Genomic DNA, 25,200 nt, shown 5'->3' with positions numbered 1-25,200 from the left:
GGATGGATGAGATGCATCTGCAAGGCAGAGGCAACTGTGGCTGGATTTCCTGTCTATCTGTTTTTACATGTTTGTTTTGGTGATCAAAAGGTGGTGGGATTGTTAGACACCTGTATTTCAGGTTCATTGATTCGCATAATTCCAATGAAGTTGTACAAAACAATTTCTTGACCAGAGAACAAAGTTCCCTCTAATGAAATAGCCCCTGAATGTCTAAAAGTTGTTGGAGTAGCAGCCCCTCCTTTACCTTGAACAGGAATATACATTAATTAGAATTTAGCAGGCAAAGAAACAGGAGAAGCTTGTTAGCTACTACAAACTAAGCAGGTAGATACAATTACCAAGGAGTTAGAGATCATAGTACATAGAGAAACATTTGGGAAAGAAAGATAGATAGCTAAGTTAGACATCACAAAGGCTTATAATGAATTTCCTAACCTCTTCTCGGTCTAGCGTACCTTTTGCCCCATGTCAAATTCTAAGACCTTTAATAAACAATAAGACATTCAAACTTTGTACATACAGCTATTTCAAATTGTCTGATTAATGGTTCTCCTGGTCAAAAAAACTTTTGTTTAACATAACTGAAACTTTGGAATTTCCTGTACTTTTCCTAGTTACCTCTGTATTGGATTTTTCTGCTTAACTGATCACACCATGCACCTGTTCCTTTAATGTTATGCAACAATCTCTATAAAAATAAAGCCTAAATCGAACTGTATGAGTTCGGTCAGTCCCACAGAGGCTGGCTGTTCTCCGGCATCCAGTCCGGTGTCTGACTCTTCATTCGCCTGTGCCGTCCGCCCTTCAGGGACCCTGAACCCTGCCAAGGCTGGACCGCGGCACCACAGTCCATCCTCCCGTATTTACACTGCCAGCTTCCAAATTCACATGCCGTCTCTACCATTCCCCTGATCTCCAAACTCTTTGCCATCCAGTTGGACGACAAATATGCATCTCAAATTTAGCTTGGCCAAAACAGCGTCCCTGATCCTCCTGCACCTCCCACCCCCCAACTCCCAACATACACACTCCAAACAGCTCCTCTCCTAATCTTGGTCCTTGGCCCTAGCAACTGCCCATGGCTCAGGCCGAAAGCCAAGGCATCACGCTTCCGCCCCCTGTCCGCCCCCCATCCAATCCACGAGCACATCCCGTCAGCTTGATCTGCTGAATCTGACCTGTTCTCCCCACTGCCGCGCTGCCACCCTGGGCATGGCCACCACCATCCCTCACCTGGATGACAGCAGCAGCGCCCCCACTGAGGCCAGAGGGCAAAGCCTTCTTTGCTGCTTCCAGCTTCTGCTGGATGCAGATGCTGCTTCCCATGGGACTGCCTGACTCCGGTCCCTGCCTCTGTCTTCTCTTCCTATTATTGGAACCTCCTTTTACTGGTCATTGGATTTAGGGCTCTCCCAGAGAGTCCAGGATGACCTCAGCTTTAGATCTTTAACTTAATTACATTTGCAAAGATGCTTTTTTCAAATAAGGTCACACTCACAGGTTCTGGGCAGACATACCTTTCAGGGAGCCACCGTTCACCCCACTACACAGGTGAATACTGGTGGGGGGGCAAGGAGGGGGACAGCTAAAAGTTTCAACTGAGTTTAAACTAGTCCTCCAGTGAGTGGTACTTTTCAAAGCATGGAAGACTTCCGGCCTGCACATACTGGCTGTTTCAGCACTGACAGTCCATGCGTGACTTCAAAGGTCTTTCTGGGGAGGGGGCATCTGCATTGTGCTTGCTGCAAGCCCAATCTGAGGCTTTTCTAGGGGGCTTCCAGGAGGGGCAGTGTATTTCCAGGAGGGCAGTTCCGGGGGCGTTGTTCAGCCCTACACCTACCACATGCTCTCTGTTCACTGTTGGGGGCATTGCCTCTGCTGGAGAGGGGACAAAATCGTTTCTTTCTGAAAAGTGCACCCTCAGCCCTGGCCAGGTGGCTCAGTAGGTTGGAGCATTGTCCAGTAACCAAGAGGTTACAGGTTCAATTCCCAGTCAGGGCAAGTACCTAGACTGTGAGTTTGACCTTTGGTCAGGGCGCACATGGGAGGCAACCAATTGATGTTCCTCTCTCACATGGATGTTTCTCTTTCTCTCTGTCTCAAATTAATCAACATATCCTTGGATGAAGATTTAAAAAATAGCCCCCTCCAAAACAAGCCAACTGCTAGTGTTGGTGATGAAAGAAAAAAGAAGGGACCCGGGCAAGTGCTGGGTCTCGCCCAGGACGGTTGGCAGCCCTCTGAGGTGGACGTCCCCTGGGTCCCCTCCCGGCTTCTGTGCCCTTGTGTGATCCTCTCTCCTAGAGTGTGAGCTGGAGCTGGCTGCTTACCTCCACTAATAGAATATGGTCACTGTGACAGACGTCACTTCTGAAACTAGGCTGCAGAAAGACTGGCTTCTGCACTGCTCACCTTTTCTTGCTCTCCGGCTTGCTTGCTCCAAGGGAAGCGAGCAGCTATGTGGAGCTGCCCCGAATGGAGAAGCCCACGCAGGAAGGCGGTAAGCTTGCCAGCCGACAGCCTACAAGAACCTGAGGTCCTCGGTCCAACAGCCCTCAAGGAACAGAATCCTGCCAACAACCTTGTAAATAAGCTTGGCAATGGACCTTCTGAGGCCTGCAGACAGCCATGGGCCTGAGCTTGGAGGTGGATCCCCCCAGCGAGCCTTCCAGTGGCTGCACTCCAGGCCAGTATTTTGGCTGGAGCCTGCGTGAGATCCTGAGCCAGAGGCTCCCGGCTGAGCGGCGCCCAGGGTCCGGCCCCACAGACACTGTGAGAGGAGAAGCGTTTGTTGCTTAAGCCCCCGAGTTTCGGAGCAATTGGCGAGGTGGCCGTAGACCTCGCAGACGTGCATGCAGATGCCCGGGATCTGTGCGGCCACGTGGAAGGCTCCCGTGATAGTGATGGCCGCGTGTACAGACCAGGGGTTCACGGGAATCCCGCAAAATCGACAGTACCTCCTCCCGCTATTTCCATGCAGTTTGTATTTTTAAACAAGCAGAATATCAAGCTATAGCGACAGTTGTGCATTCTATTTTTTTTGCTTAATACAAGTATTTCTCACCTCGTTAAATAGTCTTCAAAGCATTCTTTGTTCTTAGTGCCTCTTCTTTGGTCATCGTCATAAGAGGGTTTCAACATTAGTTTAGTCACTCCCCTCTCTTACTTGTTTTGAACTTAGGGAGGGCTTTTACCTTCTTGGGTCATGTCTCTCAGCCTGTGGCTGCAAGGACAGGATGGGAAGGCAGGGGGCTGCACCGCCTGTGGCCAAGTGTTCCTGATGCTGCATCCAGTCTACACCAATTCCTAGCTATGTGACCTTGAACTTGTTACTTAACCTTCCCGGGCCTCAGTTTCCCCTTCTGCACAGTAGGGGTAACGACCACACCTACCTCACAGAGTTATTAGAGGGGTCACTGAGTTCACTCACGTGAAGCACATGGCAGTGCCTGACAGCTTTTAAGGCGTCGAGACGCGAGCCCGGCCACGGCATTCTCACCGCCCGTCGGGTCCTGGTCCCTGCGAGTCATATCAACTCTTGTCCCCAGATTCCGGCTGCCCTCCTGTACACATCTTGGCTTCACTCCTGCCAGTCTGCTGTCCCTGAACCTTCTGGTGACCCCAGCCCCGTTGCCACCCACAATCCTGTGACCATCACACCTACTCTTGCTGGGTGGCCCTGGGCAAGTCTCCCCCATCTCTGGGCCTCAGTTTCCTCATCTAGGATATGGGAGGGGGGTTAGATTAGGGGGTCCGTGAGCAATCGCCCACCTCTGAGATTCCAGACTACTCCCTGTTCTTTCAAAGATCCTTTGTTTTCGACAGTACACAATACAAGCACAGCTTCAAACAACTAGCCAAAGCCAAGGGAATCGGAAAACACTTTATTTACCATAACAGAGCTCCGAGACTTTGCTCAGCATCCTGGAGTGTGTCCAACACCAGCACGGTGCCTGCTTACAGGGCGGATGAACCTCTGGGTGAGAAGCAGGTCTTCTCATCTCAAGCCCCTCGCAGTGCTTGTCCTCACTCCGAGTGAGAACGCCCCTTGGGGCAGACGCTGAAGCTGAGCCCCAGCCTGGGCCCCGACCAAAGAACAATGGTCAGAGGGACCTGGGGGCTGCACAGGGACAGGGCAGTACTGAAGAAGACCCAGCTCTCACGACCGCCAGGTTTGGGTCCAGCACTTGCTTAAACATAACCTTGCACCTGAGCCTACCCTCATTCTTCCCTCCAGCACGTTGTCTCTCACGTTCCTAGTGGCCTTGAAGGGAGGGGGAGGCAGGGAGTTATTTGGGAATCGCACGGAGAGCAGACCTTACAGAGTCTCCCAGGTGTCGGTGTGGCTATTGGCAGCTCACCTGCAGACACCCCAGGGGAGACTCTGCTGGGCGTCTCCCCAACTCCCACCTACAGGCTCAGTTTCTGAAAAGGAAAACACTGCTACAGGAAGAAAGCGCCGGCTTCCAGGCTCCTGCCCAGCCTATCCCCACCCAGACGTGGACCCTGGACCCCCTGCAGTTAGGGCAAAGTTTCAGGGACTGCAGGCCTCTGCCGTCCTGGGAGTCACAAAGTGGAGGGGGAGCTCCTCCCTCTCCCGGCACTGAAATCTCTTCGCACCGGCCCACAGTTTTTAGGACTTCAGTCTCTAAGTCACCTGGGCCAGGATTCTATCAGGAGGAGGAGGAGCAGATGGTGGCGTTTTAGGTCCCAAGAAAGGCTGTGTGACCTTGGACAAGTCACTTGGCTTCTCTGAGCCTCTGTCTCCTTCTCTGAAAAAGTGGAGTGATAATCTGGAGTTGCAGAATGACCGTGGAGTTGACATGAGATGGTGGTGGTGACAGGGCCAGGCAGAACAGTGGGCGCACAGGGATGGTCTCCTTTCCCTGAAGTGCTGGGCCAGCTGGTCAGCTGAGAAGGGCAGCCTCCAGGGGCGATGGAGAAGACACTTGTGTGCCAAGGCTGCCTCCTGAGCCTGAGGAAGGGGCCAGCCTAGCTCCAGGGGGCCGGGTTAGAAGTGGACCTGAGCAGAGGAGAGCAGGGGGAAGGCCAGGAGAGGGTGAAGACTGAGATCCACACCCAGCCCTTGCTGATCTGCTGCTGAGAAAGCAGGCTTGTCCATGTCCTGCAGACAGGCCAGCCCCAGAGCAGTCGAGGGACCGTGACCGTGGGGTGAGGATACCAGCTCCTCCCTGGTGAGGTGCTCCAGCCCAAGTGGCTGTTGAGGGGCAGCCGGGGCTAAGGAGCTCGGCAGGAGGGCTTTGAGCTTGGAGGAAGGTCCCAATAGGCTGGAGCCAGAGGGTGAGGCAGATTGGACAGGGCTGGGGGATAGCTGGGCAGGAGGTGCAGTAGTCGCAGTAAGGCCAAGGGACATTGAGGGCAGAGGGGACATGAGGAGGCCAGGGGAACCATGAGGCTGGAACCTTGAGGGCAGATCTGGAGAGAGTTTTTGCTGAGCCGAGGGAGAGGAGGCTGGGCTCTGGAAGGGGCCAGGTTGCTGCTGGCAGTCCTGTGGCCTATGAGGCATGGGTTCCGGGGGCCGCTGGGCCTGGCCACGGCAGCCAGGGGGCAGGGGAGCCAGGCAGGAGGCCCTGTCGGTGAGGCACAGGCGCTCGTGCACGTGCCAAGTCCGCCTCCACCACGCCAGCTCAGACTGCAGGCCCTGGATCTCCTTCCGCAGAGTGTGGTTGTGTTTCTCCAGTGACTCGTGCTGCTGGAGGGGGGAACAGGTGGGCAGGGAGGGGGTGTCAGCCAGCACTAGAGGCTCGGCATGAGCTCTATTCACACCTCCCCTCACCAACCCCTCAGGGTTCTCGACTTAGAGAAAAGATACCACCAGCATGCAAATGTCCAAGCTGGGGGCCCTTGGCTACTCTCTGGCCACCCCTACACTAAGTCTCCCTCATTCTACCTCCTACGGAGGCTCAAATGTGCCTGTTCCCCACCCTCAATCCCTGAAGCCAGGGGTCTCTACCAGCCTGTGCCAGACCACCACTCAGCTGGGAGCTCCACCAGCCTCCTAACTGGGACGTCCCCCAACCTACCCCGTTTTCTTGGCCCAGAGGAACCACTGGGCAACTGGGGTTAAAATTAACCAGACATTTTAAAGGTTCCCACAACTCCCTGGCGGGGTGACCCCAGCTGACACTTCCAACTTTATCTCCCAACTTCCCCTGTGCCCCCCCCCACTTCCTGTTCCATAGCAGGACTCTGCTTCCTCAGGACACTTCCTGTCTCCTCTGCCGGGACACTCTTTCAGCATCCCCCTCCCTGGGCTCGTCCTGGCACAGACTTCTCATGGCAACCACAAACCACACGCCCTGCCTCCCTGGACGCCTCCAGGCTGCTGGGTGCCCTGCGGGACCTCCCCAGCACCCAGGCAGTGTGGGGGGAGCCTGGGCCCTGCTCTGCAGGGAGCCAGCACAGTGAGTCTGGTGGCATGCCTGAGTCAGCACGTGTCGGGCTCTGTCCTGCTGGACCCACAGGGACAGAACCCACAGGGACAAAAACCGATGTGCAGTTGTAAACACCGCTTATGATGACCACAGTGGTGGAAAATGAAGAAAGAATGCTATTTCCACGGCTCAAGAGGCTGAACCACTTTCTTTCCATCCCTCCGCCCCCCACCTCTTGGGGACACTTTTCAAAAGAAGAAGCTGAGAAGGTGTTTTACATAAAAACGTTGCTCAGGCCATGGACTCAAAGTCCTAACAGACGGTCAGAGCCACCAGCAGCCTCACCTCGGGCTGGTCTCTGCACGCAGAATGACATTTTCTAAATGGCATTAGATCACCCTTCACCTAAATTCTCCAAAGGCTTCAAATCACGTCCAGAAATTGACTCGCTCACTCACGCACTCATTCATTCGCCACCTGTAGGCTGCTCAGACGTCACCTACTGGGGGGCATCCTTTGTGGGGTTTCCATCACCCCACCCGTTCCACTCCCTTCCCTCTCCCCTGCTTTAATTCTTCCCTGGGGCTCTGTCACCACCTGACATCCCAGGCGCCTCTCGGACTATTCGTTTGACTGCCCGGCTCCCTCATAAAAATATGAGCCCAGGGGAGGGTAGGCTGGGCTTTCAACAGCAGTGTTCACAGCCGAATCTCCAACGGTTAGAAGTGTGCCCCTTCACTCAGGAGACGCTGGGTAGGCGTCTCCCGGAAGGAATGAATAAATGGAAGCACGAAGCCCCGCCCCGGCGCCAGTCCTCGCCCTCACCATTCTACTCGGTGCTGTTCTCTCGCCCCCCCCAATCCCCGCCCTGTGTCAACGCAACTTCATTGGCCTGCAGTGCCTTTTCCAACTTCCGCTCACCCGTTCGGAAAACTCCTGTTCCTCCTTCGGAATAGGAGCCCAGACCTCATCCCTGCATCACCTCGATGCTGCTGCCTGTTGTTGCCCGCTGTGTGTTTCTAAGGCACTTGTGTTCTGAGTGTCCGCTCCACAGGGAGTGGCTGAGTCCCCTCATTTGTCAGGCACTGGTCTAGGTGATGGGGACACAACAGGGAACAGAGGAGCTCCCTGCCCCGGTGGTGCTTATGGTCTGGTGAGGGAGACAAGCGAGGAACCACATCCAAGGGGCTCAGCGCTGACAAGAAATATAAACCGGAATAACAAGGAGAGATCTCTTTAGATCAGAAAGCCCGGAAAGGCCCTGCTGAGGAGGTGACACTTAAACCAAATAACTGGAAAGAAGCGAGGCTCTAGCCGGACTGCGTCTGAGGGTGGAGGGAACAGCAGGGGCGGAGGCCCTGAGGCTGGATGTGCTTGTCCAGACAGGACCCGGGAGAACAGCGTGTGGGCTGTTAGGAGAGAGGGCAGGCAGATGGGGGCTGGTGCTGCAGAGGGTGCAGGGCCTCTGTGTGCAGAGGGCTGTGAGTTTTACTCATCACTAGAAGGACAAAAGTGTAGGCCAGGTCCTGGGCCCAGCTCTCAATAACCCCCAATCAGAACTAATGGTGTCCTTCTTCTCTGCATGGAGGAAAAAGGGAACCTCCAAAGGTAGGTGACCATCCAAGTTCAAATTACTATCCAAGGTCAAGAGGCCAGAGCAGGTGCAGCCCTCTCCTGCCCCACTGGGATCCTTTGCCTCCTTTAGTCTCCACAAGGGTCCTGCCAGTGGGCAGGCATCCTTGTCCCTGTTTTTGGACGGGGACAGCAGCTCAGCGAAGGAAGTGACTTGCAGCAGAGCACCTCAGCTGGGACTCCAAAGCCAACCCATCTTAAGCCTGAACCAGAGTTTCTCATAGTGTGGTCTTGGCCGCCTACATCACAACTCCGTCAGGCGACATGGTCAATCACAGGGCAGGTCCTTGCCTCCAGAGGGGGCCTGGGAGTGGGGGAGTGAGCAGGGATCTGCCTTTTAAGGGGGCCTCAGCTGGTGGCTGCGCTGGGTTCTCCCAGTTCGCCTCCACTTTTTGTCTCCTCTCCCTGGACTGGGGACACCTACAGGGCAGCAGCCATGGACACGTGTCCTGCCTCTGCAGCCCAGCATGTATCTGGAACACGGTTTCACTCAACACCTAGCAATTTCCAAATCTCAGTGGCAGAGCCCTTCCCTCCTCCCAAATTCAGCACTGGAACACCCAGCAGTGCAGTGGGGTCTGTTCACAGGCAGGCAGAGAAGAGGCAATGGGCCAGGTGAGCGCAGGCAGGGGTCGGGGAGGGTGGAGTCCCCCACCTGGTGCAGGGCGTCCGCCTTGTCCGTGTGCTTCTGCCGGCTGCGCTGGGCAGACGCCCGGTTCTTCTGCTTCTTCTTCAGCTGCCTCTGGTGCTCCTCGGGGTCCTGCTGGGCACAAGCCAAGGGTTCAGGTCCGGGCAGCGGTTTCTGCCCTCAGTCCTGGCCTTCTGGAAAGCTACGCCCTGCCTGAGTCAAGTCCCCGAGGGCCCCCGTTCTCCCAGAAGCCCCCTCTGGTTCCCTCCGAGTCCACCTACCTGGCTGGAATGCCAGCCTCCCTCAGTGTCAATGTCCTGCGCGCATCTCACGCTGTGGGAGGACAAACGGGGAAGCCGGGGGGCTGGGATTTGAACCCAGACAAACCTGACTACACATCCACACCCTTTGTCAGCTGGGTTGCTCTGGGCAAGTCACTTATGTCTCTGAACACAGTGTCCTCCTCACAGGCCGTAAAGCAGGCAGCCCAGGGGCAGCCCCGAGCCAAAGGTTAATAAAGGTCAGCCTGCTATCGCTACTATTTCCACAGCGAAGGTGGCTGATTCCTCTAGCTGTGAGCTCCACCGTGAGGGCACGACAGGACCTGAGTAGGCTCCATGAGCGACACAAGCCCAAAGATGATATTCACCTACTTAACAAATATTCATTGAGCACCTACTGTGTGCCAGGCGCTGAGCTAGGGGGAACAGTAGTGAACAAAAATCCCTGCCCTCATGTGCCCACATTCTAGTGGGGGATCGGGGCGGCAACCTAGAATGAATGAATGAAGTCTGTCCTGATGGAAGGAAGGACACAGAGGTTGACAGCTGTGACTGTTCCCTGCCCCAGATGACCGATTATGGTGTCCATGACACGAGAAATATTTAACCAAATGCCCAGCGTTTTGGAAGGTCAGAGAGAAGGAATGTCGGAGGCCCTGCATCCCAACCTCCCCTCCCACAGGTCCCTCTGGGAGAGGTGTTCCGAGAGCAGGGCGCTCGGGAGGGAGCCTGGCCTCCCTGTTGGCGGATGCTGCGCTCCTGGGTTCGTGGCCACAGCAGGCTCATTCCCGGGGCTGGGGCCAGGGGAGGCAAGGGACTGGAGCTTGGGGGGGAGGACCCATAGCGAGCGGAGGGGCTGGCCACCGGGTCCAGGGTCTGGGAGTGGGGCAGGGCCTCCAAGGGGAGGGAAGAGAGGCTACCTTAAGGGCAGGGAGGGGAGAACAGGTGGGTTAGGAGAGAGCAGTGTTCAGAGGCCAAGTCCTAAACCGGAGGCTGGATCTGGAGCCTGAGAGCTGGAGAGCCCTCATTCCAGTCCCTGGGGAGAGTGGAGCCCACGGCCACACAGCCCTCTGCAGCGCTGGCACTAGGGGAGGAGCTCTGACCACATTCTCCCGACCCAGGCACTGGGGACGCCCGGGGCATACGCCCCCCTCCCCTCTCCTGGGCTTGCTGTACTCACCGTCCCAGTCAGCGGCCCTTCGCCCCCACAGAGGTGCATGGCTTGGGCAGTGGGGCAAAGGCTCACACCTGGTTTGGGGTGTCCCTCAGCTGCTGTGACCTCCGAGTGCACTCTGGGAACCAAAGGAAGTGGTGACTCCTTAAATCCCCAGTGACCACTCCGCCCCCAGCAAACCAAGTTTCAGTTTCTTCTAAAGCCACCGGCTGCTCAGAATCCCTGGCTCGGGTTGGCTCACGTGGCTGGAATTTCCTGATATGAACTGGCTTTCCGGCTGGGCCCCTTCTCCAAGAGGAGATCAGTGGAGGGTGGCCAGAGGAGGGGAGACGAAAGCCCCGGTGTGGGGAGGGTCTTCTCGGAGAGGCAGGGCAGGCTGCCAGGGACAGAGTCAAGAGAAGACAATGGGGGACTGAAGGCACATAGTGGGTGGGGGACAGCCTCCAGGCTCTAGAATCGGAGGGGCCCAGGTTCGCAGGCCACCTCTAGCACACAGTAGCTGTGCAGCTTTGAGAAGGTGATTCGGCCTCTCTGAGCCTTAGTCTCCTCAACTGTAAAGGGTATTGGGGGGTGATAAAATTACCCACTCACAGGCTTCATGCAGAAACCATGCGAGATAACACAGCCATCCCAAGCCCTCTGAGACCAGTGTTGAGGCAAAAATAATCAACGGCCCTTAAACAGGAGAACAGATGAATGAATGACTGTGTTTTCATTCAGCAGACCATGCAGCAGCAGAGAGAGGGATGTCTGGCAGTCAGAGGCACAGCTTCTGAGCTATGTGGCTCTGAGACGTAATTTCCCCTCTGTGTCTCTGCTTCCAAAGCTGTAAAGTGGGCAGGACAGTAACTTTGTCACAAAGGTTAAACGAGTTAAGCCAGCTAAGGCACCTGAAACCATGGCTGGTGCAGAGCAAGGGTGGAGCAGACGTCACAGTGAACGCTGTGGAGGGAGATGGAAGCTGCACCGACCATCCTGCCTGCAAGTCCAAACGCCCCACTGAATGACAGCGACCGCAATGCCTGAATGACATGTCTGTAAGGGTTAACGACATGGACGTGCCCGTGTGTAATCAACGTATAAAATACGCGACAGAAGGATACACAGTTCAGAGGGAGGGACTGAGGAGGACGCAGGCACTTTAGTTGTTTGGCTGCTTAACCGGTGGAGACACAGTTCCATGTGGTAATATTATCTGCACTTTAGGGTGTACCCGAAATATTTCCTTACGAAAAGTTCTGCTGAAGACCCGGCAGACCCTGGAACCCCAGGCACACCTGCGTGGGGGCTGCATCTCAGAGAGACCAGGCTTGGAAGGGGCACCCGCTGTGTAGGGGATGGAGGAGCCAGCAGTTCCTGCCCCAGAACTGCAGGGCATCCGTGTGGTCTGGTGATTAGAACATCCAGGGGGTGTGCCTGCGCCCCGAGGGCTCGGGACTGATGGTGTGGGATCAAAAGAACGACAAGTGGGCCCTGGCTGACACGTGGTTGAGTGGGTTGAGCGCCAGACTGGAAAGAGACGGGTTGACAGTTTGGTTCCCAGTCAGGGCACATGCCTGGGTTGTGGGCCGGGTCCCGGGTGGGAGGCATGTGAGAGGCAACCACACACTGATGTTTCTCTCCCTCTCTTTCTCCCTCCTTTCTCCTCTTCTCCAGACATAAATAAATAAAATCTTTAAAAAAAAAAGAATGGCAAATGGATCTGATCTGGTGATGGTGTCCTGAATACTGTGCTGAGGAGTGCACAGCTGGGGGTGATCTTTCTTGAAAAAAAAAAGTGCACCACCATTGATTATCAATGTCTGTCAGGCTGGGATTGCTTAGTGATATCTGTCATGAGCAGAGCATTAGAGTAAACAGTTCCTAGAATCTGATGAAACCAGTCTGGCTTTAGAGTTAGTTAGGAGACTTGACTCAGACACCAGGCCTATGGCCTTGCACCTGGGTGTTCTCATATATATGCTGGGCCTCACAAAGAAATCACTCCTATTTTTACAAAGTTGTTTTGGTGATGGAAAAGAAGGAAATGAGAAGAAAGCCCTTTGCATACTGTAAAGTACTTTTCAGCGGGAATTCACTCCCATTCCTGGGATGTGTGGCAGTGCCGAGTTAATGCGGGCCCATAATGGAAAATGCCTGGGTGGGTGGGGTTTGGCATGACAGCCAGGCTGGGCCCTTCTTGCTCGTGAGGGTCCTGAGAGCAGAAGCTGAAGCGGGGCACCATGTGCGCGACACTGCCCTGATTTCTCTGAATGACTTTTGTTTCCCGGAAACCAGGGAGGCCGGGCATCGCACCTGAGACGAGCGCCTAAGGGGCTCATTAGACCAGTCCACAGGAGGATCTGGGGAGGCACGTGCATGATGTAACCAAGAAAAAACATCTTGGGAAGGGGTGGTGGCTAGGGCCCCAGTGTCCCCACCCCAGCCCTGGATCCCTGACCCCTCTCTCCAAAGCCCTCAGGTGGGAAGCAGTCAGCAGGCGTACCTGTGGCCCCTCCCAGGAGGCCACAGCCCTGGAGGAAAACCAAAGAAGGCAGTGTTTATGGCTTGATATCCCTGAGGAGTGGCAGGGAGAAATGGACATGGAGCGGTAATGTTTAACCACAAACGGCTGTGCAAGGCTTCCCCACCGAGGTGGACCCCGGCCCCGGCTGCCAGAGCAGGCTTTGGGGATATCCGGTCCAACCTCTCACTACGAGGTGAGGAAACTAATGCCTGAGAGGCAAGGTCATCTGGTGGTAGAGGGCAGGGCTCGAGGGCAGACATCCCTCCCCGCCCGGGGCCCTCGGTCCTCCCTCCTTGAGCCAAGCGTGTGGAAAGGCCTGGTCCAAAGCCTGCAGTCCCGGTGGATGAAGGGTCAAGGCCTCCGAAAACAGAGCTGCAGAGTGAGCTCCTGGGCAACAGGGGCACTGCCTGTCTGTGTCTCTGACGTGTCCCCTGTGCCTCAAACACAGCCTCACGTGACAGGTGCTCAGTTAATGAATCCATGAGCAGAAGTCCAGCAGGCAGCTTGCCCCCTGAGAATCCCAAAAGCTTCTTGGCTGAGTAAAGAAACTTCTGCCTTACTCATTCCCACAGGACCTGCCCTGGGTTCCTGGGACACTCCCTAATCAACCTCTTCGTTTTACCACCAAGGAAACTGAGGCACAGGAAGGGGACAGACACGGCCGGTTTGGGAGAAGTTAGGATGCACTAATGCCCTGTCCCAATTCCTTCCCTCACCTCCCGGAGTTGGAGAGACTCCAGGGGTCTCCAGCTGCCCAGGGATGAAGACCCTCTTTCTAGGTGCCCCCACCATGTGCACCCTGCGTTGGCAGCCTGGTGTCTTGGGGCATCTTGAAGGAGCTTCAGACAATGCATAGCAGAGAAAGAGGCCAGGTGGCTGCGGGTGGGGGGCTGAGGCTGGCTCTTGAATTCCCACTTGCAACTGTGGACGGGCCTCAAGGGAAATAAGCCTCAGCTGGGATGAGTTTGCAAGCCAGGGGTGTGGCACACACGCAGGAAATATGGACTGGTGGGACAGATGGCCCACTTCCTGTTGGGAAGACCAGAGAAGTGGGTGGGCTCTGTCCTGGACCTGCATCTTGATCTTGGGCAAGTCACTTAACTAACCTCTTTATGCCTCATCTATAAAATGGGGATAATAATATAAGGATCTGATGAAGTAATGTCGGTAAAAGACTTGGAACAGTGCCTGTTGTGCAGTGAGTCACACAAACATCAGTTAAACTTTTTAACAAAGGCACTCGATAAATACCCAATGAATTTTTTGTTCACAAAAACAATAGGCTCGTATTTTATTATCATTATTGATTTCAAAGAAAAAACATACCAAAGTACAAGAACATGAATTTTTTTCTAATGAAATACCTTTGTAATGAAAAAAGATGTTAATGACTATACCCATGTGTAAGAAGTAGCACTTATATGTGATATAAATCGCTCGAAATGTCTCAAGCTCATGAAGAAATCTCAGTAAGAAATGGAAAATTAGGCTTCTCTAGATTCTTTGTTTTATAAGTGATCTAAGTCAAGTTTAAGTCCCTAAGTGTTCCAGGGACTCAAGTCTAGAGTATGCCAGCTTCAGGCATGGCTGGATCATGATGCCCAAACAATGTCAGAAGGGGTCAGTGTGTCACCCTACCTGCTCTGATCTGGGCTGGCTACATCTTGAGGCGGGGACCACTGGTGGGAGTAAGATGGGTACCAGAAACACCAGCTTGGCTGCCCCAGGATGGGGGTGCATCTTTCTACCTTCTACCACTTTCTCAATCATTCGAACTGAAGTCCTAGGCCTGGCTCTCCTGGGTCCGACTGCAGTCATGTGGCTAATTCCTGACATGAGTCACTGTGGACAGAAGATGAAGGTGGGAAAGGCAAGGCTGGGCCCCAGGCCCTCCCTGGAGCCCGGGGAATAGGGCCCTGCATTCACCACGGGGACTATGGGTGAGGAATGGGCAACTCCCAAAGGGCATCAGAGGGCTGGGGCAGGAGAAGAGGTAACAGATGCTGTGCGGATACCACCACTTTGGCTCAGATCCAGATTATGAGGAAGCCACTGCTCAGAGGCACATCTCTTGGCTGAGTACACCCCCAGGTGGCCCAAACTCAGTGAATGCCCCATGAGTCTCGGACACCAAGGCCAGCACTCCACCCTTCCATTGCCTCACTGGGACCTGTGGGTGGGAAAGCAAAGACTCGCTGAGAGGACGAGGCTAGGTGAACTGAGGGCTGGGCAGGGACTCGGCGTAGTGACATTGTGGGGACTCTCCAGGGAATTAGAGAAGGACTGACTCACTTCAGCACAGTATGATGTGAGTGCTCCTTAAAAGCAGAATCTACAAATAGCCAGGCTTCTCTGGAACTGGGTGACTCCACCGGGGCTCTATGATGTCATCACTGCCTGGTCCTTTGAGAGAGTTTGCATGCATATCTGCCTCCCTGCCCTGCTGGGCCCTCTGCCTCCTCCAAAGCTCTGTGCTTCTGATTCTCTGCTATTCCTATAGCACAGCGGTCCCCAACCTTTAGGGCACCAGGGACGGGTTTCCTGGAAGACAAGTTATCCACCGAGGGGGTTGGGGGCGGAGGAGGACAGGAGGCAGAGCTCACCTCCTGCTGCACAGCCCTGTTCCTAACAGGCCACTGGTGGGTCCCAGCCTGCAGCTTGAGGGTTTAACACACACCTTTAACCTACACCTTTCCAGGAAGCTGACTCACACTTTTGGAAGTGGGTAGGGAGCATAAATAATGAACAGACAAGTGCCAAGCAGTCCAGGAGCCTCCCAAAGCTTTGCGGAATGTGGCAACGGTGACCACAGCTTCCGGGTTTTCCCAGGTGGTCCAAGTCCCAGAGAGGCTTGGTTTCTCATCCCTGCTTTGCCACCTCTAGTGGGGATGGGGGGGGGGTGGGGGGGTGGAAGGCCTTAGGTGTCATGGTGAAATACAAAAACAAAGGATTTGGGGAATGTGTGGGGGTGGGGTTAAGCAATTTCAAATTTAAATAGGGTGGTCAGGCAGGGCCTCATTGAGATATTTGAACAACATACTTTTGAGACACTGGAATTTGAGCAAAGCACTGAAGAGGGAGAGGTGACAGGGAGGTATGGCCTAGGGGCGCTGGGAATGCACTGGCGGTTGGAGGGGACAGGGAGGAACAGCTGATCCGGCTGGAGAAGCGAGGAGGCCACTCACTCAGGGCCTTGCCGGCCAGGGGAGATCTCAGGCTCTAACTCTGAAGGGAGTTAGAGGGGTGCACAGGGAGCACCCCTCGGGCAGCGCTTAGAGCAGAGTGGGGACGAGATCTGCGCAGCAGTCACAAAAGTCCCTGAGCCTCAGGGAGGCGGAACAGGGAACCTGGTTGAGAGGCTGCTGCAGCCACCTGGGTGAGTGGAGCTCCCGGCTCATGTGTCATGTGTCGGTGGAGATAACAGGGCACCTAGCTCTCAGGTTGCTGAGGGAAGAAGGCTCAGTAACTACTCCCCGCCAGTCCCTCGGCCAAGCCCCAAGGACGCCACAGCACGGGGGAGGTGCACGTGGGTACCGGAAGAGCCCTGGTCCTCAAAGTCCGTCCCCACTCCTCAGGTTCTGGAAAGGCCTAAGGATGTCATGAGCCCTTGGGTGGATGGTGGGGGTGTGAGTAACAGCTCACTTTGTCATCTGGACGTTGGAAAGGACACCTCCTCTGCCACCCACATCAGGCAGCTGGGCTGAGACCTGTAAGGAAGATGTTTGGACACTGATGTTCCTCGGTGGCCTGCTCACTGTGCACACTGACTGGGGACAGCACCCTTAAGGAGTGGGTCCCACCCAGTGGGCTGGAGCAGGGCGGGGCAGGACTGAGGTCTACAGGCAGTTGCCATAGCAGTGATTAGGCTGTACGTTCAGACCTCCAGTTCCTTGTTTACTAGTAAGTAGGACAAAACCTCCCTTGGGAATGCTGCCCCCGTGGGCTAATTGGTGCTTCCGTCATGCACACAGGGTCCAAACAAATCAGACTTGCATCACAGGTATGTTTCACCACAGGGGGAAAAAAATAGGATTTCTCTTATCAAAACTGTAACCTGAATTTAGACCTCATATATACACTATAGTTTGAAAGAATGAAAGAAAACTCATCCAGAGCAACCTTAAAAATACATATTTATAGAGAGAAATAAAGAAAACACTTAGGCATACTTCTTGCTAACGCTTAATGATCGGCAACTGTAACTCCAGTGGGTCTTCTTGTCCTGACTTTTTGTTGGGGGGTCCTGTTGGATCGAAAAGGGCTTTATCTCTTAAACATAACACAACGGTGCCAAATTTTCCTCCCCAAACATTAGGTAGACACAACTCTTTAAAAGGTCACCTAGAACTTGCCCTGGCTGGGTGGCTCAGCTGGCTGCAGCATCATCCCACACACCAAAAAAGGCTGTGGGTTCCATTCCCACTCAGACACCTACCTAGGCTGCAAGTGCGATCCCTGGTCAGGGCGAGTGCAGGAGGCAACCGATCAATGTTTCTCTCTCACATCTCTCTCCCCCCCCACTTCATCTCTCTCTAAAATCAATAAACAGATCCTCAGGTGAGGATTAAAAATAATAATAATAATAAAATAAAAGGTATCTAGAACTCTACCCTCAAGTTGCAATCTACTCAGAAACTCTCCCTTCAAAACCAGGTTTCACAGCTGTCAGGAGTTGGGTGTTTTAATTTCATGATTCTTTCTCCTGAATATAATCACAGTTATAAATAACTACAGCCCTGCAAATCTTCTTTCCCAGTTTTCTCCCAAAGGTATTCCCTAAAGATCTTATTTCAAGAGCACCCTTTCCTCCTCTCCACCAGGCAAGTGAAAATACTGCCTGTCACTAGCGTCCTACACTTGTCTCTAAAAGTCCCTACACCTCCCACCATGGGTTTCTAGCTATAGGCAAATATTATTCAAAACTGAAACACAGTTACTTCCTGGTCTCCTGCTATTTCACAGAGCTTCCCGCTTTCTGCAGTCGCCATTCACTGTAATGCTACTGTGTGGCCCCTGGGAAGCCGTAACAACAGCTTGGGCAGGACTGGGCTCGAAGCCTGACATTTAAAGAAGGATTTCAATGCTAGTGGCAATAGTAAAGGAAAGCAACCCACAAGTGCTTAAGGTAATGCGTTTAAGTTCCCCTTAAACCTACTCCAGAGGTAACGATTGAATTGTAGTGATTTTCAGAAATTTTTGACTGTGAGTTTCGTGAGAAGTACACACATCCATGTAAATATCTGAAACAAACACTGCGGACCTTTAATTTGTGGACGAAGGTAGCAGCACTTTCTGCTCTGCCTCACTCTCATTTAGCTGTAAGGGTGAGCTGTCTGAACCTGATGGCTTTGTAGTCGACATGGTCAAATATGGGCGATTTCACGTGGGTCCCTTTATTTGTGACACTAATTTCAGTGTTCTTTTTTTTTTTTTAAGATTTTATTTATTTAGAGGGGAAGGGAAGGAGAGAGGGAGAGAAACATCAATGTATGGTTGCCTTTCGTGCGTCCCCTGCTGGGATCTGGCCTGCAGGGAACCAGCCTGCAACCCTGGCATGTGCCCTGACTGGGAATCGAACCGCGATTGTCTGGTTTGCAGGCCCGAATTTCAGTGTTCTTAATGGGCTGCATCCGTGTTATAGCTCCCCCTCACCTTTCTCAAAGGCTTCATTCACAGAATTGGCCATGCACATGTAACACCAGGTAACTGATCCCCACTGAAGGCACTTAGATTTCTTAGGGACCCGCAACATTCTTGACAGCCAGACCTCACTTTAAATTGTTGTCCAAACGCCTTGAACTCTCTACACTCCACCATCATATCTACAAAAAGGAAATAAACCTCACAGGGTTGCCAGGAAGATGAAGCAGAAAACAGGAAAGTTGGCCACTATCTTCAGCTGGTGCCTGACTTCTTTCCCAAACATGAGACAGAGTCTTCTCTGCCACCCACTCACATTTACCATGCAGTGGGCTGGGGGGAGGGCTCAACATAAGACAATAAGGACCCTGGCCAGGTAGCTCAATCATCTTCATATCCCAAGGTTGGGGGCTGATCCTGGTCAAGGCACATACAAGAATCAAGCAATGAATGCATAAATCAGTGGAACAACAAATCAATGCTTGTCTCTCTAAAAGCAAGTTTTAAACAAGACAGTAAGACACACCCTTCTGAGTTTACAATATGCCTAGCCCCCGGCCTCAGTTTCATCACTTTTTTTCTGGCCATGATCATTAAGGTAAAGAACTGAACTCTTGGACATTCACTCAACAACAAATATTTATGAAGCATCTACTATATGCCAATCACTATCCTGAGCACCATGTGAGCCTCAACTTTCTCATCAGCAAATCAAACATTTTTGCTTCTTAACAGAGAAATGATGGGCATCTTGAGCGGGATAATTCTTGTGCGGGACTGCCCACTGCCCTCTTAACAAGAGACCTACCTGGTAACTGGGACAACCCAATGACGCCATCGCACATTTCCAAACGGCCCCTAGGGGGCACTTTCGCATTCCGTGGAGAACCCCACGCCCACCCTCTAGGATTCCTGGCACCAGGGGAAGGGGTAGGTACTATAACTGGCAGGTTCAGGATGATACCAAGGACCAAGATGAGGAGGATCTGGACCACGTTTCCGAGGATCGGGGCCTTACACTGGGCCCGGGATGAGCTCTTCAACATTCTTGGGACATCGGTTCTGACTCCCGAGTCAGAACTCTTACTTTCCATGCAGCCAAGACAAAACCCAGGAACTTCAAGTTTCCGTTCCCAGCCGAGCCTGGGGTCTTGGGTAGGTAGAAATGGCGGTGCCCTTGTCCTTCAAGCCCTTAGGAAGAGAAGGATTAAAGCAGGTGGCCCCGCAGAAGACCCCACAGTCACTAGAGGGACCATCGCAGCTGCACCACCGAGCAACCTCACGTGGTCACGTGGCAGCGAGGGCGGGACTAAGCGAGGGGCCGACCAATAGGCTGTGCTGTCAGTGTGCGTGATAGCCAATAGGAACAAGGAAAAGGGTCCCGGGACTAAGAAGAAACGGCAGCCGGTAGGGGGCTTCGGGACCATGGGCCTTCTGACCATCCTGAAGAAGATGAAGCAGAAAGAACGGGAGCTGCGACTACTCATGCTGTATCCTCCCGGATGCCGGAGCTGCCAGGGTAGCGGGGGCCGGGCGGCGGGCGGTGCTAGGCGCCCCCTACTGGGTGCGGGGTGCGCGGCCGGAGGGCCAGCCCAAACTGGCCTTTGTGCGTCACGTACTGGGCCCTACCAATCACTTTAGCAGGGGGCCGGGAGGAGGCCGAACCACCGGCTCGGGGCGGGGGAACTCTGTTCCCAAGGCCAAAGCTGTGGGCCTAAAGGTGCAGCAGTCGGACCAGGTGTCCCAATGTAGCAGGAAGCTGGGGCCTGGAGGTGTCTCGGGCGCCACCACCCTTAGGTCTGGCCGTAGCGTGGGCCCGTTGTCCTCGGCTCTCACCTCCTCCCCGCTGTCGGAGGTTGCCTGACTCTGGCCCCGCCCTTAAGGTCGGAATCCCGGGGGCGTGCAGGCCTGGCCTTCAGCTCAAGGCAGAAGAGTGTGTAGACTCCACGCGGGTCCTTTTGCGGGTGGACCTAGCCGTCCGTTTCTTTGCTGCCGCGTCGCCCATCGATGTTCCCGCGGCTGGTCGCGTGTAGGCTCCGCCGACCTTCCGAATCCCATTAACTGGCGTCTGTATTCTCACCCTACAGTGTTCCCGGTCCCGTGGCGGGGAATTCTGGATCCAGGAGCGGGGCCCTCCTCACCCGCAGCTCCCCTAGCAGGGACAGAAAACATTTACATACGCAAATAACTGAAAAATAATATTCACATCATGTCTGTTTTTATTAAAGAGTCCTGAGATAGGCGCATAGAATTCACTCATCTAATAAATATTTACTGAGCGCCTACTGTGTGCTAGGAACTGTCCTAGGGGCTGGGGTAAAACAGCAAAAGAAAAACAAGCCCTACCTTCATGGACATTCTATAACGTAGGAAAGAGAAAGATGTTAACAGAGAAAATGAAAAAATACGTAGTATGTACGAAGGAGAATATAGTTTAAACAAGGTGGTCGGGAAGGACGTATGGAGAAAGTGGCAGTTGAGTGAAGACGGAGGTGAGGGATGAACCGGGTAGATATGTGGGGACATTTTTTTAAGCAAAGGAAACAGCCACTGCAGCAAACTCCTTGGGGGAGGAACTCCAGTGGGTTCTCCGGGGACTGACCTTGGCAAGAGCAGCTGCAGGGATGCAGCTGGAGCCAAAGCCTCATGGGTTCAAGAAAGAGCAGACCGGAAACTGGAGGTGAGAGTGGAAATGGCCTGGAGGAGATCTGCTGTTAAGGGAGGGAAGTGATGGAATAAGGGGGAGAGGGGTCAAGAGAGGTGTCTGCCTCTAAGGTAGGAGGGAGCCAGAGAGCTTGTGGGCCCAGGAGGAAGATCCAGTGGGGAAGGAAGCATGGATCCCGGAGTTGAGGGCACAATCAGTGGCCTATTATCAGGGGCTAAGGCTGGGTCTTGGGAGAGGTCCTTTGTCACCCCCATGTCACTGGTTTGAGTCACTTGCTCAGAGCAGGTGAGCAGGAAGGCTGCAGAGTCCAGGGCCTGGGCTCCCTTCCCAGCTGCAAGCTCCGTGAAGTGTTAGAAGGGAAGAGGAGGGTGATTCGGTCTTGCTGGTGAACTCACATTTGCCCACTCAGCAGCAAAAGATTTGGAATATTCCAGAAACAAGTGAGGATGGCTGCCTCCAGATACTTGATCTTGCTGCTCCCTCTGCCTGGAGTGTTCTTTCACCAATCCTCCAAAAAGCTCGCTCCTGGTAGTTTGGGCCTCAGCCCAAGACCCTCAGAGAGGCCTTCCCTGACTCCCGAGCTAAAGGAAGCTCCTGCAGTGGCCCTCTCTGAAAAGCTCTTCGTTGAGTGTTTTTTTTTTCTTCGTTGTGTTTCTAACACTCACCAGGATCTGATTCACCTTGTTTTTCATTTGTTCGCACTCTCCACACTGGAGTGTAAGGCACGAGGGCAGACTTGACCCAGGGTGCCACCAGTACCAGAGGAGGGCCTGGTACTTAGTAGGTGTTCAATAAATATGGAGTGAATTAAGGAGCCTTTGGTCTGGAGAAGATAAGACACTGGTTTCTTGATCCTTTCACATTTATCATGGGCCAATTGTGAGTCAATCACTTGTCAACTGATTTTGGTATGTGGTGGGAAATGGTTCGTCCCCTAAGAGAGGGGCACCCTGTAGAGTATGGGTGTTCTCCTTAACCTGGTGTGCCCCAGTGGCCTGGACAATGCTGGCAAAACAACTATCCTCAAGAAGTTCAATGGGGAAGACATCGATACCATCTCCCCGACGCTGGGCTTCAACATCAAAACCCTGGAGCACCGGGGGTGAGCAGGGTCCCTGCGGGTGGGCCAGCCCAAAGCAGGGAGGGGAGGGTGGATAAGGGGCCAGGCTGATTCTCCAGCGACCTGCTCCCTGCCTAGGTTCAAGCTGAACATCTGGGATGTTGGCGGCCAGAAGTCCCTGAGGTCCTACTGGCGGAACTACTTTGAGAGCACCGATGGCCTCATCTGGGTGGTGGACAGCGCCGACCGCCAGCGCATGCAGGACTGCCAGCGGGAGCTCCAGAGCCTGTTGGTGGAGGAGGTGGGCCTGGCTGAGCGGGCAGGGGGTGGACCCCGGCTTCCACCGGCATCCAAGCCCCAGTGCTGTGTGCACATATATGCACAAGTAGACAGGTTCCTCGGCAGACTCCCTGAGCCCTCCCCACGTGCCCAGCACCCTTGGGGAGGCAGAGACAACCTGCAGAGCTGGTCCAGGGAGGCCCATGGCGCCACATGCAGGTCACACTGCAGACCTGGGTTCACATCCCTGTGATGTCACTGCTTCACCACCCTTAGCTTCAGTTTCCCGCCTCCCGTGGAGCTTGAGGAAGATGACCACAGGCCAGCGAGTGAAGCTCCGGGAGGCAGTGGAGTCTGGCTCCGGAGTCAGCCTCCCCGCTGTGTGACCTCAGGCAAGGCACTAAACCTCTCTGAACCTGCACTTCCTCATCTCTAAGATGGGTGTTATAGTTCTGGCGGTCTTATAATTTAGTGTTGGGCCAAAACACTTCTTTAAAAATAAAACTTTGGATTTACAGAAAAGTTACAAGGAGAGTGAAGAGAAACCCCGTGTACCCATCACCCTGCTTCCCCACTGTTAACATCTTATGTAATCACTGTGCATTTGGCAAGACTAAGAAGTTCACACTGGGAAGTTGCCCTTAAAACCACAGATTTTGTTTGCATTTCACGAGTTTTTCGACTCTGTCCTGTTTGTGTTCCAGGATTTGATCCGGGTTACCACATTACATTTACATGAAAAGAAACACACTTTTGAGAGTGAAAGAGGGAGTTCTTAATAATGATGAGGGACAGCAGGTACAGCCGGGACTGTGTGGGCACACAGAGACATACGGTTACTGGTATTACAGTAGCTACCTCCTAAGGGTATCAAGCAGGGCCCGTGAGGTCAGCTGCCCAGTCCTGGGCCAGAGCCACCCATCCACGTGGCGTGACTCCCGGGGCTCCGTACACACAAGGAAATAAGTGGAATTGGGGCAGTGGGACAGTGGAAGGGCTCCGTGGACGTGGGAGGGGGAGAGGCCGTTTCCAGCAAACCCCAGGGCCTTGGGGCAGCTGCATTCTCTGTGCACTTCAGTTTCATTCGGTGGGGCAATCTAGAACCACAGTGGGCTCTGGGATCTTTTGTCCATTACCCTCTCCCCCTTTTTAAAAGAGGAAACAGGCCTAGAGGGGAAAGGTGCCCACTGGGTGGTGATTGGACTAGAGCCAGGGCCCTCGCCCAGCCCGGGACTCCCTCCACCCTGTGCGTGCCCGGCCTCAAAGGCAGCGTCCACATTGCCTTCCTCTCTTGGGCCTGGCCCACCACATGGTGCCTTGCCCTGGTTTCCCAGCTTGGTCTCTGACCCCAGATGCTCTGGGCGGTTCAGTGAGGAGCCAGGCTGTGCTCTGAGCCCCCATCCCCTCTGTTTCTTCCCCCCAGCGCCTGGCTGGAGCCACCCTCCTCATCTTTGCTAACAAGCAGGACCTGCCTGGAGCACTGTCTTCTAACGCCATTCGAGAGGTGAGTTCAGGGCTTGGCATGGGCTTACGGAGGACAAGGGGCACGAGTTTATTTGTTAATTTAGGAGCATTTATAAGCCCCTGATGTGTGGCAGGACCTGTTGGGGCAGTGGAGACTCAGCGATCTGTAAGAATAGTGGGGGAGGGGCAACAAATGGATCATTCCACAGGGTAACAGTAGCCAATCGTGAGTGTTTTCTGTGTGCTCAGCTCTTTACATGGTCCACTCTTTCAATTCCCACAGCGACCTCATGAAGTAGGAACTGTTATCGTTCTACCTATGATGAAGCAGGCTTAGAGAGGTTAGGTCACTCACCAAGGTCACACAGCCAGGAAGTAGACAAGCCAGGATTTAAACACAGGCCTGTCTGACCCCCAGAGTCTTAACCATTATTCTAGAGCTTCAGCACCAGAATGAGAGAGTATGGTTAGAATCTTGCTTCTGCCATTTACTACCTCTGTGACCTCAGGCAAGTGGCTTAACCTCTCTGAGCTTTGTTTTCTTCCTTAGTAAAATGGCCAGCACAGACCCTGGCTGGGGTGGCCTTGTGGGGAGCAGATGAGAGGACACTTGTAGGGCCCCCAGCACAACGCCTGGGTCCTAACAGATACTTGAAGCCTGTGTTGCTACTTTCTTCCTAAGGGGTAGCGCTGGCATGGCCGCACAGACAGCCCACGCCTGTGCCTGGAAGGGCTGATAGATCAGCAGGGACCAGGGGAAGTTTCCCAGGGCAGGACCTTGAGGAGGCATGGACTTCCCCTGGGCCAGGAGAGGGCAGGAGCTGCGGGTGCACAGGCTGGTCGCCAGGCCCCACCAGCACTATCTGCCCTTCCAGGCCCTGGAGCTGGACTCCATCCGCAGCCACCACTGGTGCATCCAGGGCTGCAGCGCCGTCACCGGGGACAACCTGCTGCCGGGCATCGACTGGCTCCTGGATGACATTTCCAGCCGCATCTTCACAGCCGACTGAGCCGCTCCAGATGCCCCCCACCTCTCAGTCGGCCCCCGCCCAGCCCCCGCCAGGCCCTCAACAACCACCGCCCATGGGGGGATGGGAATCAGCCAGCCCAACTAACACCCCTCATCCCCCTACGTAACCTGCTGCTGCTGCCCACTGCTGCTCCTGTGGCAGACGGACTGCTGCCCCGGCCATCACCCAGGCTCCTGACCCGGCCTGCCTGCAGCTGCCACACCTAGAGGGGAGGGCGGGGGCTGGGAGGGGGCTGCCTCTGCTGCTCTCAAGGCTGTGGGCCTCGTCCTTGCTCAGCTGTGAGAATAAACCACTCCTGCCCTGGTCCTGGCCGAGTCATTCATTGGTTCAACAGCTTTAGAGACTGCTCAGGGCCCACAGTCCAGTCAGAGGGATGACCAACTGCTGTGTCTGTGTGATGTGCAGAGAGTGTAGAAGCAGAGGACCGGGCTGTAATTAATGC

At 54.2% G+C, this 25,200-nt stretch overlaps 2 protein-coding genes across 2 annotated transcripts; one reads left to right on the top strand and one right to left on the bottom strand.

Moving 5' to 3' along the window:
- Window positions 1-3,874: 3,874 nt before the first annotated feature.
- Window positions 3,875-10,261, bottom strand: BATF2 (basic leucine zipper ATF-like transcription factor 2). Its single transcript, XM_037146525.2, has 3 exons — window positions 10,120-10,261; window positions 8,686-8,790; window positions 3,875-5,716 (listed from the first exon to the last, which is right to left on the bottom strand). The coding sequence occupies exons 1-3, from the start codon at window positions 10,156-10,158 to the stop codon at window positions 5,015-5,017; spliced, it is 846 nt and encodes a 281-aa protein (XP_037002420.1). The 5' UTR covers window positions 10,159-10,261; the 3' UTR covers window positions 3,875-5,014.
- Window positions 10,262-19,619: 9,358 nt separating this feature from the next.
- Window positions 19,620-25,064, top strand: ARL2 (ADP ribosylation factor like GTPase 2). The gene is made up of 5 exons (XM_037146524.2): window positions 19,620-19,749; window positions 21,916-22,026; window positions 22,123-22,285; window positions 23,687-23,767; window positions 24,603-25,064. The coding sequence occupies exons 1-5, from the start codon at window positions 19,685-19,687 to the stop codon at window positions 24,735-24,737; spliced, it is 555 nt and encodes a 184-aa protein (XP_037002419.1). The 5' UTR covers window positions 19,620-19,684; the 3' UTR covers window positions 24,738-25,064.
- Window positions 25,065-25,200: the final 136 nt, after the last annotated feature.

Source organism: Artibeus jamaicensis, unplaced genomic scaffold (assembly GCF_021234435.1).
Source record: "Artibeus jamaicensis isolate MK-2021 breed Jamaican fruit bat unplaced genomic scaffold, CSHL_Jam_final scaffold_614, whole genome shotgun sequence".
Taxonomy (NCBI): domain Eukaryota; kingdom Metazoa; phylum Chordata; class Mammalia; order Chiroptera; family Phyllostomidae; genus Artibeus; species Artibeus jamaicensis.
The sequence above is the reverse complement of the archived record's forward strand: the minus strand, read 5'-3'. Positions and strand labels throughout refer to the sequence as shown.

What these genes read in the sequence shown, in the direction of transcription:
- BATF2 (XM_037146525.2), bottom strand. Translation starts at nt 10,158, where the DNA reads ATGCACCTCTGTGGGGGCGAAGGGCCGCTGACTGGGACG. An exon ending in AAGGGCCGCTGACTGGGACG is followed by an intron (nt 8,791 to 10,119) that starts GTGAGTACAGCA and finishes TGTGCCCAGCAG; the next exon opens with GACCCCGAGGAGCACCAGAG. An exon ending in AGGCGGACGCCCTGCACCAG is followed by an intron (nt 5,717 to 8,685) that starts GTGGGGGACTCC and finishes TCCCCCCTCCAG; the next exon opens with CAGCACGAGTCACTGGAGAA.
- ARL2 (XM_037146524.2), top strand. Translation starts at nt 19,685, where the DNA reads ATGGGCCTTCTGACCATCCTGAAGAAGATGAAGCAGAAAGAACGGGAG. An exon ending in GAGCTGCGACTACTCATGCT is followed by an intron (nt 19,750 to 21,915) that starts GTATCCTCCCGG and finishes GGTGTGCCCCAG; the next exon opens with TGGCCTGGACAATGCTGGCA. An exon ending in CTTCTAACGCCATTCGAGAG is followed by an intron (nt 23,768 to 24,602) that starts GTGAGTTCAGGG and finishes CTGCCCTTCCAG; the next exon opens with GCCCTGGAGCTGGACTCCAT.